The 15,538-nt window shown below is 41.4% G+C and overlaps 1 protein-coding gene across 2 annotated transcripts in view; it reads right to left on the reverse strand.

Moving 5' to 3' along the window:
* Positions 1-15,538, reverse strand: part of LOC113024491 (collagen alpha-1(XI) chain-like) — a 47,351-nt gene that overhangs the window by 4,026 nt on the left and 27,787 nt on the right. For both annotated transcript variants that reach the window (XM_026171628.1, XM_026171629.1), the window contains exons 28-64: positions 15,088-15,132; positions 14,782-14,943; positions 14,629-14,682; positions 14,493-14,546; positions 14,357-14,401; positions 12,133-12,186; positions 11,976-12,020; positions 11,847-11,900; positions 10,289-10,342; positions 10,133-10,186; positions 9,941-10,048; positions 9,767-9,856; positions 9,618-9,671; positions 8,702-8,809; positions 8,409-8,516; positions 8,262-8,315; positions 8,120-8,173; positions 7,643-7,750; positions 7,514-7,567; positions 7,367-7,420; positions 7,223-7,276; positions 7,085-7,138; positions 6,853-6,960; positions 5,791-5,844; positions 5,203-5,256; positions 5,066-5,119; positions 4,794-4,847; positions 4,603-4,710; positions 4,465-4,518; positions 4,146-4,199; positions 3,956-4,063; positions 2,838-2,891; positions 2,692-2,727; positions 2,527-2,580; positions 2,057-2,384; positions 1,806-1,918; positions 1,567-1,635 (exon numbers count right to left, since the gene is read on the reverse strand). In XM_026171628.1, the coding sequence (XP_026027413.1) occupies positions 1,567-1,635; positions 1,806-1,918; positions 2,057-2,384; positions 2,527-2,580; positions 2,692-2,727; positions 2,838-2,891; positions 3,956-4,063; positions 4,146-4,199; positions 4,465-4,518; positions 4,603-4,710; positions 4,794-4,847; positions 5,066-5,119; positions 5,203-5,256; positions 5,791-5,844; positions 6,853-6,960; positions 7,085-7,138; positions 7,223-7,276; positions 7,367-7,420; positions 7,514-7,567; positions 7,643-7,750; positions 8,120-8,173; positions 8,262-8,315; positions 8,409-8,516; positions 8,702-8,809; positions 9,618-9,671; positions 9,767-9,856; positions 9,941-10,048; positions 10,133-10,186; positions 10,289-10,342; positions 11,847-11,900; positions 11,976-12,020; positions 12,133-12,186; positions 14,357-14,401; positions 14,493-14,546; positions 14,629-14,682; positions 14,782-14,943; positions 15,088-15,132 (2,823 nt within the window). The remainder of the gene's footprint in view (positions 1-1,566; positions 1,636-1,805; positions 1,919-2,056; positions 2,385-2,526; positions 2,581-2,691; positions 2,728-2,837; positions 2,892-3,955; positions 4,064-4,145; positions 4,200-4,464; positions 4,519-4,602; positions 4,711-4,793; positions 4,848-5,065; positions 5,120-5,202; positions 5,257-5,790; positions 5,845-6,852; positions 6,961-7,084; positions 7,139-7,222; positions 7,277-7,366; positions 7,421-7,513; positions 7,568-7,642; positions 7,751-8,119; positions 8,174-8,261; positions 8,316-8,408; positions 8,517-8,701; positions 8,810-9,617; positions 9,672-9,766; positions 9,857-9,940; positions 10,049-10,132; positions 10,187-10,288; positions 10,343-11,846; positions 11,901-11,975; positions 12,021-12,132; positions 12,187-14,356; positions 14,402-14,492; positions 14,547-14,628; positions 14,683-14,781; positions 14,944-15,087; positions 15,133-15,538) is intronic.

Genomic DNA, 15,538 nt, shown 5'->3' on the forward strand with positions numbered 1-15,538 from the left:
TGGATAACAAAAAACCTCGTCACATATCCCACAGTATTTATTATTTCCCCACTGGCCCATGCAGTCTGCGCAGTCCACTCAGTCAAATATTTTGGGCTGCACGTCTGCAGAGGAGTATTCATCCACCCACACAGATTTATGTACATGATGAAATGTGCGTCACTCTGACGTTTGCATGCAAAAAGCATGAACTGGCCTTTAGTGAGGGAGACAGTTCCTGGTGTACCCATCACTGATACGATTGCTGCCAAAGTCTAAGTCTAAATCAGATGGTTTGGAATTACTCATGAAGTCTGTAAGATGCTTAGACCAGGTTTACTTGGTTCGACAAATTAACACGATTACAAACCTTTCTAAACCTTAAATCTGTGGGTAACAGGTGACCTGTACCACTTGTAAAAGTGTTTACAGTCAGATCCAGAGCCTTGATGAAGATACTGTTAATGTGTGTAAATTCACCCCAGATGTTTTTGTGTGTGTCTTTTTCACTCTGTGGCTGCTGGATCAATGTTTTAATACTACATACAGAACATTCAGACATGAATCTAACAGATATTTCAATATGTTAAAAACAACTAAGAAAAAAGAAATGACATGAAAGTCACTCTTTGTGCGAGTGCTTCTGAGTAAAGGCGTCAAAGACTTTTTCACTGTGTACTGATTTCTGTGTAGAAATGTGACTATAAGTGTGATTTACTATAAGTACCTCTGCTCACTGTAAAAAGTAACTTGACTCTCTGTAAAAGAGGTTGCATTATTGAGGCATCATCCACCGACACTCCGCGTTAACTACAGTTCAATTAAGTTCAGCTCTGTTTGATAAAAACAGTGTTACTGAGAGCCAGAAATATGTGGGGCTTGGGTCTAAACATGCAGGGTGAGGACTCTGAGTTAGACAGCCAAAGCTTTGGCACAGGACTCACAGCTTTGAGCCATCTGCCTTACTCATTCTTATAACTAACTTGTTCTCTTTGTTATTTAAAATTAATGTTATTTTAAGTAAATTTACTGGTCCTTACATAGGCATTTTGTACCCTACTTTCTAGCTAACATTCAACAATCCAATCAGTGCATCAAGGTTCAATAATTTGCCCAAGAAAACTTTGGCATGAAGACTGGAGGAGCCAGAGATCGAATCACCAACCTTCTAATGAGTAGATAATCTGGTCTAACTCCTAAGCCGGATGAGGTGAAAAAAATAAGACATGCCTTATTTCACTATTAATTTAACTCAATGTGAGGCTACAAACTTTAATAAATCACGTTTAATCATTTAAATCCTATCCTCTCAAAATGTTAAGCTCTGGAAGAGAATCCCAGACAAATATTTATGTGGAGAGGCCAGCTACAAAAACATCCTTCAGTTGCAAACTGACACTGTGTGTCTTTAGTAAATACCAGCAGCAGCTTTTCTTATGCCAAAAGAGGATTTTGTGCTGGCACAGTCTGTTAGTAAATCTGCCCCAAGTGTCTCTAAAATTCAGAGTTTCTTTTAAAGCTTTGCAACTGGCACTCATCCAGATGTGTTAAGCCCAACAAATATGTGCAATAATCATCAAACTATACCTTTTTTCCTTTCCTGAATTGACTGTACCATCTGCCAGGCTTTTCCTCTTTCCAGGATGCTAATTTTACCTAAAAACAGACAAACAAAAGAATCACCTCCAAATTCACACAGTCAGCAAACTGGTGATGACTAAATAGTGTTTACATCATGCAGCTTTTGATACAGCCTCCTGCTTATTTTTAATGTTAATCGTATTGCTCCAAAAAAATAGCACACTGTGTTATTTATGTAAACGAACCGACTGGAACTTCTTGTCGGGGTACAGACACGTCTCTCCCTGTGCGGTGAAGTTACAAAACACCTTGAAGGAGTCTCTATGGCAACCCTGGTTGGGATCTATCCAGTATTCGCCTGGATAGAGAGACAAAGAGAGGACCTCAGGGGGGCCAAGGCCACAGCAGACAGAAGCAGCAGAAAAAATCTACAGATTATCTTGAAATGAGACAGCTGTGCTCAACAGATGGCCAAGAACATAAACTGATGAAGTACCGTTGGGGAGATCTGGGTGGAGAAGCCAAAGCTCTTTGCAGGTGCGGGCGGGGCTGTGGTATGTCCCTTGCGGGGTGCGCAGACCTTCTACTTCGACTTTCATCGAGGATAGAGAGGCAAACACTTCCTCCATGCCTTGGCCCTTCTTTTCGTTTAGCTGGCTGTCCTGCTCCGCCTGATCCCCTTGCATCATTTCCTCCTCTCCCCCACCTATGGCCTCCTCCTCCCCATCCTCTTCATCTTCAAGTGCAGCACCATCCACCCAGGAGTGATTTCTCCTCCTTCTGCCTCGTTGTGGCAGAGGGACCACACCAGCTGCTGGTAGTCCCTGAGACGGAAGTAGATGAAAAGACAGAAAGAAGAATGGATTGAAGTAGACAAAAAAAGAAGAGAAGAGTCCAGATGCACATGGATCAATGGCAAAGTAAACAAAGGTCATACGATTCTTGAATGAACTAAATATTACTCACTGGGAGTCCTGGAGGTCCTGCGGGCCCAGTGTCTCCTCTAGGACCAATTGGACCCTAAATGAGCCACAAAATGATCAGTCTTTCAGTTTCAGTTATGAGTAGTTATGGTGTAATATAACAGCACTGAATAATTCAGTTGTGTGAAATGATGAATCTCAGAGTTACCTGATTTCCTTTAGAGCCCTTCTGACCAATCACACCCTATGAGAGAAATGAGAGAGCAAAAAAGAGGAAACACGGATGCACTGTTTCAGAAATCTCCATGCTTATGTGTTTATAAGTCATGTAGGAAAATAATCGTGCAAACTCACAGACAGACCCGTAGGACCAGGTGGACCGTGAGGACCTGATGAACCAACTGGACCCTAATATTACACAGTGGGGTGAACATAGTCAGCAGATTCCTTTTACGTGCAGTTAATTATCAGAATAATACTGGAAAGCTTGGGATTAATGCCAAATGATATTTGTTTAAACCGATTAAAAGCATATAGACATTAAAAATAATGATCATGTTGTAGTTAATAAACAGATCAGTGTCCGCAATCATCAGTCATACCAACAATTTATCAAGTGATAAAAAGTGACAGAAATATGTTCTTATGATATTTATGAATTGTTCTTATTGTTAAAGCAAGTTGTTTCTTTGGTTTAGCGCTACACACTTCAAAAGGTGCAGCTTTTACTTTGAAGGTGAACTGTCTCTGTTCACCTTCAACAGGCCGATCCGCGCTAACTCGCTAACGGAGATTTTGCCGCGTTAACGCGGTTGTGGCATTAACGTCATTTTAATGAGATTAACACTGACAGCACTAAATAAAACACTTGTATCTAAGATTTTGTTCAAGGTTGAAAAAGTATACCAAGACACTCTGCCTTAAAATCCTGTCGCTTTAACTACATTTACATAATTATTATGTGGCATTAAACCTTTCATATAGTGTCTAAGTACAGTAAACTTGACTTCATAAGTTAATGTGCCAAACATGTAATTTAATATTTGCTAAATTAGATATTACTGCCATTAAATTAAAATGATGTGATACTTTTATAAGTGGTTATAGTAATTATTATCACTATTATCATAAATAATAACATTTTGTAATTTTATCCCATTGGAAGGTGGTTGCTAGGTAACATCATGACATTATAATATCTGAAATAGATAAGAACCTTCAGGGACTAAATATGCATTTTCTTTACATTTATATAACTGGACAAATTTCAGTTCTTTACTCACTCTATCAAAAACAGATACTAAACCATTGTTTATAGCAAACTTTATACTTTGCATATCATCATAAAGCTAAAACTGTGACAGCAGCATCTAGATGTCTCCATGATTTGATACTGGACTTTCATGATACACCTCTACACATCTTGTGTTATTTGCTTGCTTGGAGAGTGTGTTCAAGCATTTTTTAAGCACCTCATCTCCCTTTGGACCCAGTAATCCCTGGTTTCCTGGTAGTCCTCTGTCACCCTTCTCTCCAATGTCTCCTGGTGGCCCTATCAGACCTATTACACCACCATGACCCTACAAAGATATCAGAGATGAGGTCAAAGAAAAGTCCCAGTAAAGGATAACTTGAATATTTGTGAGTACAGTATGAACACACCTTGTCTCCCTTCTTGCCGGGGTCTCCCTTCAGTCCTGTTATACCCGGTGGACCCTGAGGAGATGAAATGATGAGTCAATTCAATCCACTTCAATTTTATTTATATAGCGCAAATCACAACAACAGTTGCCTCTAGGTGTTTTATATTGCAATGTAATGTTAACCTTTATAGTTCGGTTTTATGTGCTACACACGTATTTTTTCTTTTAAATTATCTTTAGAATAATATGCAAAAACATCAAACTGTGGTTTTAATGCAAGATGGAAGCGTGATTTTGTTGAAAACTTCTCAGATTTGCTATTTGATGGGTTATCTTACCATGGGACCTGGTGGTCCTGTCTGGCCTGGTGGTCCATTTAAACCCTGCTCACCCTGAAAGAAGACAAAGAAATGATTGAAACATCATGTATTCCGTACTTTACTCACTCCTTCTGTGCTTTTCCTAAATTAACTCACTGCAGGCCCGGGGATCCCTCTCAGACCCTGGGGACCAGGCTTGCCAGGATGCCCCTGGGCTCCCACAGGGCCCGTCTTCCCAATGGGACCTTCCAATCCCAGAGCACCCTGCAGTGACAGAGAGCAAGTCAGCTTTCAGGCACTGCCAGTATTTAGAAGTTATTATTGAAAGACTTGTTTCAAACTCTCACCTTCGCTCCTTTCAGGCCTGCTTTTCCTTCCTTTCCTGGTTTCCCCATGTGGCCCTGAAGAACAACATTTTAAAACATTTTAACCTGAATCTGTCATAAGGGTGCAGTCATGCACAAACACACACACACATACGCACAGTGAGAATGCATTAAGCAAAAATACTCCCAACCTCTGCCCAACAGCAGAAGTTTTAATCTTCAGATTTAACAGTAAATAGAAAATGAGGTTTCTGCATGCAGACAAAAGAACATCATAAGAAAAACAGACAGACCCTTCGCCCTGGAGGCCCAGGTGGTCCAGGTTCCCCGGGTGCCCCTGGGGGTCCCTGGTACATTTAAAGAAAAAGGTTAGCTGGTCGGTCATTATGTTGCGTTTTCTTTTGTGTTCATACAGCAGTCTACAGCTTACAAGGTTTCCAGGGTCTCCTGTGTCTCCTTTAGATCCAGAGAGGCCATCAACACCCTGATGGGGGAACAAAGATTGTGGGCAGAGGAACACATAACAGCTTTAAAAGCAATAAAATGGGAAAAAAATAAGAAAAAAACTAGCCTGGTAGATGTCTGAGTGAGAAAACAACAACTACAAAGATGTTACATAATGAGGATTTTATGTACTTTAGTTTCCAGTGGAAATATAAGAGCTCACGAGGAGCTTTGTTTCTCCACAGATCATCTAAAATATATGTTTGCCTGGTGTTTTCAAATTTAGCTCGGATGTAATTTCAAAGTTTGGTTTATTCCACATCTCCCTCTCTATGGGTCCTCATATATTTTTAACATTTTAGTTTGAATTCATTCAAATTCCAGGAAACTGCAAGTGCAATGCAACCGACAAAGATGAAACATTGAAGTCCTTTAAAAAAATAATGACTTTTTATCCTAGAAAGCTCTTTTTTGGTGAGTCTTTGTTCTGTAAAGTGGATGCATCAAACAGAATGAGGATGATAGATCAAACAGAAGAGAAGGAAGAAGAAGAAAACAAAGAGCAGACACTCACGTTGGGTCCAGCTTCTCCCTGCTGTCCAAGGTCCCCAGTCAGACCTATAGGACCCTGCGGAGAGTGAAGGAGAAGCGCTACTACACCAACATGTTGTACATCATAGAGTGTATTTCATAAATGATTGAAACAGTGCATTCGCTACAAAGTATACAACACTTTTAAGTTTTAAAGTGAGATTATTTCTCTTTCTAATCATGTTCTTTATGAAATACTCCTTGAAATGTTCCGTAACATAATTTTTCTTGCTTAATTGGACTTTACTTTGATTTTCTGACTGTTTATATATTATGGAAATTAAATACAGCACTGCGTTGTGAAGCTTCTGTCTCTAAAGTCTTAAGCTAGTAGTAAAGTCTTTAGCTAATTGCTAAATGCTTTTTTTGCTAGCCTTATTTTTATAGTTCTTTCTGAGGCCCATATTCATCAAGGTTTGATCTGCTGTGCATTAAGAGATGCTCTACTGAATACCTTGATTGTAACAAGTAGTTTTTTGAGTTATTGTTGTCTTCATATGAGCTCTGATTATTCTCTCTTTTTGGCATCAACAAGGCGTTTTCAGAAAACTGCTGCTCACTGGATATTTTCTCTTTTTCAGACCATTCTTTGTCTGGAGATGACTGTGTGTGTAAATCCCAGTAGACTGGCAGCTTCTGAAATGCTCCAGCCTAATACCAGCCTATCTGGAACCATCAACAAATCTACATTCGAAGTCACTTAGATCACTTTTGCTATCCATTCTGATGCTCAGTTCTACATGCCTAAATGCACTTCCCAACAGTTCCCGACATGTGACTGGAGCATTGAATATGTGAAAAGATTGTGTTAATAAGCAATTGAACAGGTTTCCAACAAGTGGTTGGAGTAGGAGTAGGATTTCCTGCTTGTCTAGTACATTAAACAGTATAGGAAGGGAAGAATGTTAGGGTACCACAAACTATATTAAACGTAATCAGGCAATCAAAGATTTTCATAGTGTATTACAGTGGTTTGGGTTGACTAGTATTATAATACTGATAAACACTTAAATAGTATGTTTTTTTTGTCATGAATGTCGCTTACAGCATTGCCTTTGGCTCCATCCTCCCCTGGGGTGCCTCTAGCTCCTGGAGGACCAGACATTCCTGGAGGACCCGTATCTCCCTTCTCCCCTTGTTCTCCTTTTGCTCCCTAAAACAACAAAAGAACAGAGTAAGTGATCATCTTGGGTATGTCAAAGGAAAAGAGAAAAAAATTGAGTATTATAAATGGATTAAAGGATGTCCGTGCCTTCCAAATAAGCAAACAAACTCACTGGCTTTCCTGAAACACCAACTGCTCCAGGATCACCTGCCTCACCATCCTCACCCTAAGAGGGAAGGCAAATTAGGTGTAAGATCATCTGGAAAGAGCATCAATATCTAAAAGCTGTTTTATTTGTTATTTTCTTTACCTTCTCTCCAACAACACCTGGCTGCCCAATCATCCCGGGACGACCAGGTGGCCCCTGTTCACCACAGAGACTTTTTAATTTCATCAAAACGTAAATCAAGCGCTTGACTAAATGCAGATCCACAAATATGCCTGTGAGACTTACCTGCCCCCCAATAGGTCCTTGAGATCCAGAAGGTCCTTGTTGTCCAGGTGGACCCTAAATTATGTGATGAGACAGAAACAAGTTTACTGATTATAGAAAATGGAGTGGAAAAAATGTGGCAAATAATAAAACAGATTAAGAGCTCACCATCAGTCCCACATGGCCACTCTCGCCTTTTTCTCCTGGTAGGCCAGGCATGCCCTTGGAGAACACATACAGCATTATATGACGAGAGTGCAGACTTTATTGTTTGCCTTCATAAAATAAGAGTCTCACCTGTAATCCTATTGGTCCTGTAGAGCCCTTGAAGCCTCTGGGACCTTCATCTCCTTTGGGGCCATACATGCCCTGTTGGCCCCGAGGACCTGGCAAACCATCTAGACCCTGTTATGCAGGGGAGAGTGAGAAATGTCTTTATGACTGAAATTGTTTATTTAACTTTCTGAAATGATGTAATTCCCACTAAACCTGTTTGACTGAGAGAGACAACAAACTGTGAAGTATCAGTACAAAGTACCAAATGGAAATAATTTATGAAGGGATTGATCTGATGGGTAAATTATTTATACGTCAGATGTTTGGTACCCATACTACTGGTAAGAATACAATACAGTTTCATCATGAAATACACACCACGGTAAATAAAAAACTACAAAGTGAAAAGCTAGCTGAAGAATTGACACTGACAGTGTAAATTGAGACATTTCAATTTTCAAAACCCTCAAAATGAAAAAATGAGAGAAGCAAACTCACCGGAAGTCCAGGCTGACCTATCGGCCCCTGGGGGCCAGTAGGCCCTGGAGGCCCCTGTGAGGAGAGAGGGAAGATGAAACAAACATGTATGATCATGTTTTTGTGCACTATTGAGTATGTACGTCTGCGGCTCCAGACTCACTCCTTCTCCTTTGTCTCCTTTGCTGCCTTTCTGTCCAGGTTTTCCCTGCTCTCCCTGTGGACACATACAGAGGACACAGCTTATAACAACAGTACAGACACATACTCACCCATCCCCTCCGGCTCATACAGGTGCATTTGGTTTTACCTTATCCCCGTCCTCTCCTGCAGGTCCCGCAGTGCCCATTGCCCCAAGCATCCCTACAGGTCCCTGGTCCCCATCCTGACCTGCCGGTCCTATTGGACCCTTCTCTCCCTGGGACACAAATACACACATTTAATTCCTGTTATTCTGTACAAAAACATATCAATAGTAAAAACTAACAATCCAACCAAAGACAGACTACTTTGATGGATCTTTGTTTTTCATCCATGCTGCTTATGAAAATGGACCAAATGGGCAAATATAATATAAGAACATAGAAGATTAGATGTAATTACAGGCTCCCCCTTCTCTCCCATTGGTCCAGGTCCTCCAATTGCTCCGGCCCTACCAGGCTGTCCAATGGCACCAGCTGGTCCTGGAGGGCCCCTCTCACCCGTTGGCCCCTGGAAACAATCAGTACACCATGTTGACACTTGAATGCTTAAAAAACAGGGGTTTTTTTTAGTCATTGTAGGAAAATAATAGCACTTGACATAAATAACATATATGCCAAATACTATTTGAAAAGTGCTTTTGGCTTTTTCTTTTTAGGTTTTACTTCAACCACACATGCACATTGGAGCTACAAACTGTGTTTGCTAAGGCAGCAACATGAATGACTTGATGTTTTCTGGTTTGGCTGTTTTAAAGAAAATGATTAGCTTTTTATTGGGGCAGGAGAGTATTTGTCATACAGTCACCATTTCTCTCAGGACCATTTTAGTTGAGATCGGACTGTTTTATCCATCTGCAGCAAATTATGTTTGTCAGTATATTCTGCCAAAAAGCAGGAAAGCAACAGCAAGAATCCCTGACAGAACAATGGACATTACTTTGATTGTCAGCAAGGGTTGAGCCACAAAGTGGCTTGCACAGGCAGTAGCGACTGTATCTATCAGTGTGCCATGAGTGTGATTTACCAAGAGGAAGCAAAAAAAGGGTAACAGCTGTGCCATTAGCTAATGTAGGACTGCATTAAGATCTGCTGGGATTACTAACCACGCTTGAATCTGATACTTGGGTTTGTATTCAAGATCTCTCAAGTGGTTTCTCTCCATTGTGTCATTTCTGTCTTTGTTTAATTTTTTATAGTGAATATGTGAATCGGAAATCACCTGATCACAGTCTAGCAAAAATGGTTAAAATGTTTGAAATATTCTACTTTATAACTATGCAACAAACAGAAACCCAGAAGACATGCTGTAGACTCACTATGGCTCCTGGTGACCCACGAGGTCCCGACCCACCTTTCAGACCAGGAGGTCCCTGGAAATATCACACATCATTTTGAATTTATATCTTATATTATTCCTAATCTTAAGAAAGTAAGAACTAAATATTAATGTGTGTGTGTGTGTTACCATAATGCCCGGGGCTCCTCTGCTCCCTCTGAACCCTTTCATGCCTGGAGGTCCATTTTTCCCAGATGTCCCATGTAAACCGGGGTCCCCCTGAGAGGAAATGAAAAGCATAGTGAAATTGAAGCATGCGTTGTGTTTCTATCATACACTGTGGACCTGCGAATGTGGACTGACCTTTCCACCTTCCTTCCCAGCAGTCCCAGGTAAACCATGCTCTCCAGGTACACCTGGTGCTCCTGGGTGACCTCGGTCCCCTGGTGGGCCGGGCTCTCCTGATTTGCCCTGAAAAAAATATAACAATGTGACTGGCTCAGTAATACCAATGAAAACATTCAGCACATGAAGGATTCACACTTTCGTGCTTACCTGAGGCCCCACCACACCTGAAGGTCCTGGGGGTCCAGTCTTTCCTTGGAATCCCTGCAGCATAGAAAATATGGAAATAAAGCATGTTCAGATGAGTTTTTGTGTGTGGGGAGACAAAAAGAACATCTTTAACCAACGACCCATGACCTCACTCACCGGCTCTCCTCTTTGGCCTGGGTGACCTGGAAGCCCATCTTTCCCAGCTGGACCCTACACACAGAGACACTTGGTGAGAAATGAAGCTCAGGAAGTTAAATATGAGGTGGTAAAATACCCTTCACCTTCAACCTTTTAAACAAGTCATGAACCTGGTAATAGTTTAGAGTGTAGAATATCAAATAATCACTTAGAGGTCAAATTCATCTTTGTTTTGTTTACTGTACAGAATTTCAGCTTGATCTACAAACTCGGTTTCCTCCTAACTTGGTCTATTTTCTTCTTGCAAGAAGAAGTTGTAAACAGCAATGAATCAGTTCTAAATGTACATCTATGTCAAAAAAAGTCTCCACAGCACCATTTGCAGTCCTGTGAAAAACTAAATGCACTCTTAATGCGTCCACAGGATTTAAGAGGATAAAGAGCAATCAGGAGCAGGTAATCAAATGCACTTGATTAAATGATCATCAACAAGCACAAGCACCTCTATAAAAGCAGATGTTTTGGTAGTTTAATGGTCTGGTGCATTTGGATATGCGTTAACATAATACCACAATCTTCCTGGGAGTGGATGTCCTAGCAGATTCACCCCAAGATTAGACTCTGCAGGCCTCAGTTAACAGGTTACATCTTAACATTCATGACTTTCTAAAAGAACGTTTGCAAAGTTCATCCATCCATCCTCATCCGCTTTGTCCGGGGCCGGGTCGCGGGGGCAGCAGCCTAAGCAAAGAGGCCCAGACCTCCCTCTCCCCAGCCACCTCCTCCAGCTTATCCGGGGGAATACCAAGGCGTTCCCAGGCCAGCCGAGAGATATAATCTCTCCAGCGTGTCCTGGGTCTGCCCCAGGGCCTCCTCCCGGTGCAAAGTTTTATCAGAATAAACCAGAAGACTTCTGGAATGTTGAGAACAAAGGGGAGATGTTTGGCTATGACACATGCGCACAGCGCCATGTTTGGGGAAAAACATCTCATACCACCTGTCAAACGCAGTGATGGAGGGCTGGGGATTTGGACTCATTTTGCAGTCACAGGACCTGGGCATCTTGCAGTCAGTGAGTTAAACATGAATGCCTCTGTTTATCAAACTATTCCAGAATTAAATCTGAGAAAATCTGTGACAACTGAAGTTTGGCTGAAACTGGGTCATGTAACATGACCACGATCTAAAGCACAGCAGTAAATCTACAACAGAACGGCTGGAAAACAAAAGAATCAAGGTGTTACAAAGGCCTGGTCAAACAACACGTCTGAATCTAGTTCAAATACTAAATTGGGACCTTAAATAGAGCTGTTCATAAATGAATGCTCGTAAACCTCAATGAGCTAAAGCAAAACTGTAAAGAAAAGTGGACCAAAATTCCTCCACAATCCTATGAGAGACTAATGAAGACATGCAGAAAAGGATTATTTCAAGTTATTGCTGCTGAAAGTGGTTCTGAATCATGTACTTAATTTTTCACAGGACTGCATACACTCCTGAGAAAAAAACTTTTTTTCACATCACTGTATGTGTGAAATTTTGTGAATGTGTCTACATATCTCTGTACTGCACTCACAACTGCTCCTTTAGGTCCCGGCTCTCCATTCCTTCCTTGTAGCCCTTGAGGTCCCTAAAAAACAGAAAATAGCCTATAAACAGCAAAATCTAAAGATAAGATAATATAGGTTAAAAGTATTTTTCTTACCCTTTCTCCAGATGGCCCTGGTGGGCCATCATGTCCTGAAGCACCCTATGAAAATATAAGAGAGAAGAAGAACAAGGAGGCGGTAATGGGTAAAAATATTAAACCATAGCTAATGGTGACAGGATTTTGCCATTGGCTAACAATACAGTCAACAAACCTTTTCTCCTGATTTACCAGTAGGCCCTCTCGCTCCCCTGGCACCTCGTGCACCCTGCCAAAGAAGAAACTTCAAAGTTAGGGCAAACAAACCTGTACAGATCTGAGAAGGAAGATAGTCAGTGCGTCTGCAGAGGCATGTACATTACTGCTGGGCAAGTGGCAACCTGTGAGGCTCAAAAACAAAAAAGTCAATGGGGAAGTGCCAAAATGTAATTTTTTGAACAGCCACTAGAGGCTTCCTGTTAAAGTGGGCCGGTGAATAAATTTAGAGCAGATGTAACCATATTTAAAGCTTCAATTACAGTTTCCATCCATCCATTCGCTTCCGCTTATCCTTTTCAGGGTCGCGGGGGGCGCTGGAGCCTATCCCAGCTGTCATAGGGCGAAAGGCGGGGTACACCCTGGACAGGTCGCCAGTCTGTCGCAGGGCTAACACACAGGGACAGACAACCATTCACACTCACATTCACTCGCACATTCACACCTAGTGACAATTTGAATTAATCAATTAACCTATCCCCACAAGTTGCATGTCTTTGGACGGTGGGAGGAAGCCGGAGTACCCGGAGAGAACCCACGCAAACACGGGGAGAACATGCAAACTCCACACAGAAAGACCCCGGCCTGATGGTGTAATTGAACTCAGGACCTTCTTGCTGTGCAATTACAGTTTTTTATAGCTAATTTAGTCCTTCGTGACAACAGTAAAGGCCTGGAGTTTTTGATAACTCACCTGTTTAATTCATTTTGAAGGCTTAAAGTTAGAGTCACAGCCTTTCTGCACACTTTTGACAGATGTGCAAATGCAGGGAGCTGTAGCAGCGAGCTTTCTGCCAGCCTTAAACTCCTCTAATCTGAGTCACCAAACTGTCTCTCTCGCCTGTGTTTGTTGTGTCTGATGCTTGTTTGTTACTTTGGCCTAATTAGCAGATACGTGTGGCTATGCTCTTCACCCATAAATTCAGAATTTTGCTAACCAGGCTTGATCGCTGATGAATCGACACTCTTTACACTCTGGAGCATGGGAGTGACAAAACACTGATGTTTTAAAACAGGGCTTCACAAACCGATTGGTGACATCATCACAGCGATGACCATATTTTCTACACAGTATGGCTCAATTTCTTTCAAGAGAGGAGAGGACAGGAGAAGAAACCATTTTGGGAAAGATGTGAAGATGTGCAGATGTGATGGTAAAATTCTTCATGCATCGGATTTTATCTGAATGGAGATGTGCTCCATCTTTCTGAACAGTGTGTCCATAAATGTGGCAACGGCAATGTGCCAGTTTTACTACACAGGTAGTACTTTCAGATGTTTATATGTCGATCTTTCTGTGGAGAGATTTTGTCACTGCCATAATATCTGTGCAACATACAGCCACAGAAATTTGCAAATGAGGTCAAAATGAGTTCAAAATGAGGGCTGATTCTGATGATTGCTGCTTTGTGAAAACTCAGCCATGTTGCAGCTGATGTGACATGTTGATAAGAGGGTCTCTTCAATGCAGGCTGTAGCTGAAGACGTACAAAAAAAAGGTTACAAAAAAGAACAAAATTATACAGACTATGATCAAATCAGCCAATGTTCTTGTCCCTCTTCAATTTATATTAAAAACATCATAGTATTTTTTTCATTTGTGACTAAGAATTTTGTATAAAGTATTTACATCTTTTACTTTACGGTACTGTGAAATTCAAATACATGCTATTCAGAAATCGCCACTAATTGTCTTTTGCAATATTAAACCTTTTTATTAGTCTATGTTCCAATATAGGACTTTGCAAGAGTGCAGGATTTCTTTTTTGTTTCACTTTTTAACTAGCCAAAACTTTTATGTTTGTTTCAAATCACAGAGTCTGATTCATCTTGATGGTAAGAAAGGCCACTGAAATTTCCAGGCTTTTATCTTTAATAGTTTTTGAGATACTCATGTTCAGACATTGCTGCAGATTTCAATGAGAGAAGAAAAGGCCTGAAAATGGGTCAATTTTTTTTTCAAAAAAGCATGCCTTGAAAACTATTTGATATATGACGCAAAAATTTCACCAAAATCATCATATTTATTTTTGCACCATAAAACTTTTATGGAAATGAACGATTCAAGCAGAAAGCCCGTGCTGATTTGAGCCAGAATGACCCCGACATAAAGTGAGACAATGGCATCCTTGACCGTGTCCTTTCTGCCATTACTCAAATATCTGTTTTGAGACGATACTCACATTTGGTCCCCTCTGGCCTGCACTTCCTGGTTGTCCTGCAGGGCCCTGATTTAGAGGACAAAAGAAGAATATTGAAGGAAATAGCATCATCATTTTTCAGAGAAAATATCATCACGATGTCAAACCCTCCACTTACTTTTTTCCCTTTTTCTCCCAAAGCTCCCACTGAACCAGGAAACCCATCAGATCCCTGGGAGGAAAAAGACGCATAGATTTGCTTTGCGTACATTATATCTTCAACATCTGGTTTACTTTCATTCAGTTTAGTTCACCTTTGGCCCCTGTCGCCCTGGAAATCCTGGCAGTCCCGGTACTCCCAGTTTACCCTAAAAAGAGAGGCAGCATGACTCCTAATACATGTTGTGCAATATGAGTTAGGATTATTCACTGATACTTTTACTGATCAGCTATGATTTGCTCTGTACCTTCTCTCCGGGAATACCAATAAGTCCAGCCTCCCCCTGGGGACCCAACTGGCCTTTGGGACCTTCAGGTCCATCTTCGCCTCGAGACCCTAGTGCTCCATTGTCCCCAACATCCCCCTTTGCCCCCATCTCCCCCTTGGCCCCTGGAAAACCATCCTCTCCCTGCAGGCACAGCAAAGGAGAGGAGACAGGAAGACAAAGGAATGTCCAGATAATTTAACAGACAGCCTAAACAGATGGTTCTGGAACAAATACCTTGTATACTGTATTTTAGAACAAATTGCGCTGTTTCTCTGTCTTTGTTACCTTCTCTCCTTTGCTGCCCTTTAAACCTCTGAGCCCATCTGCTCCCTGTCAAACAGGAAGATAGACAACAAAGCTGGAAGTCAACAAGTAAAGAGAGAACACATGATACAATGTCACAGTTGGCTGTTCCTGACTTTAGCTTATGGTGAAATCCAATGTGGAAGAATAATACATTTTGAGTACGCTGACAAATCCTGATCAGTCACAATAGTAAAAACTGATTCCTCTCGCAGCACATGTACAATCTGTTTTTAAAGCTGGTGTGCTGGAAGCAAAAATAGGAGAAAATGGTGAGGACCTGAGTCACTCATAGGGTGAAACTGAGATGACTGGGTCAGAGCATCTCTGTAGCAGCAGGTCTTGTGGCGTGTTCCCAGCATGCACTCCTTTATACCTTCCAAATGTGTTCCAGGAAGGGACAAACTGGGAACCGGCGATTGAGTCATCAGCG

The sequence above is a fragment of the Astatotilapia calliptera genome, chromosome 6, assembly GCF_900246225.1.
Source record: "Astatotilapia calliptera chromosome 6, fAstCal1.2, whole genome shotgun sequence".
NCBI classification, from domain to species: Eukaryota; Metazoa; Chordata; class Actinopteri; order Cichliformes; family Cichlidae; genus Astatotilapia; species Astatotilapia calliptera.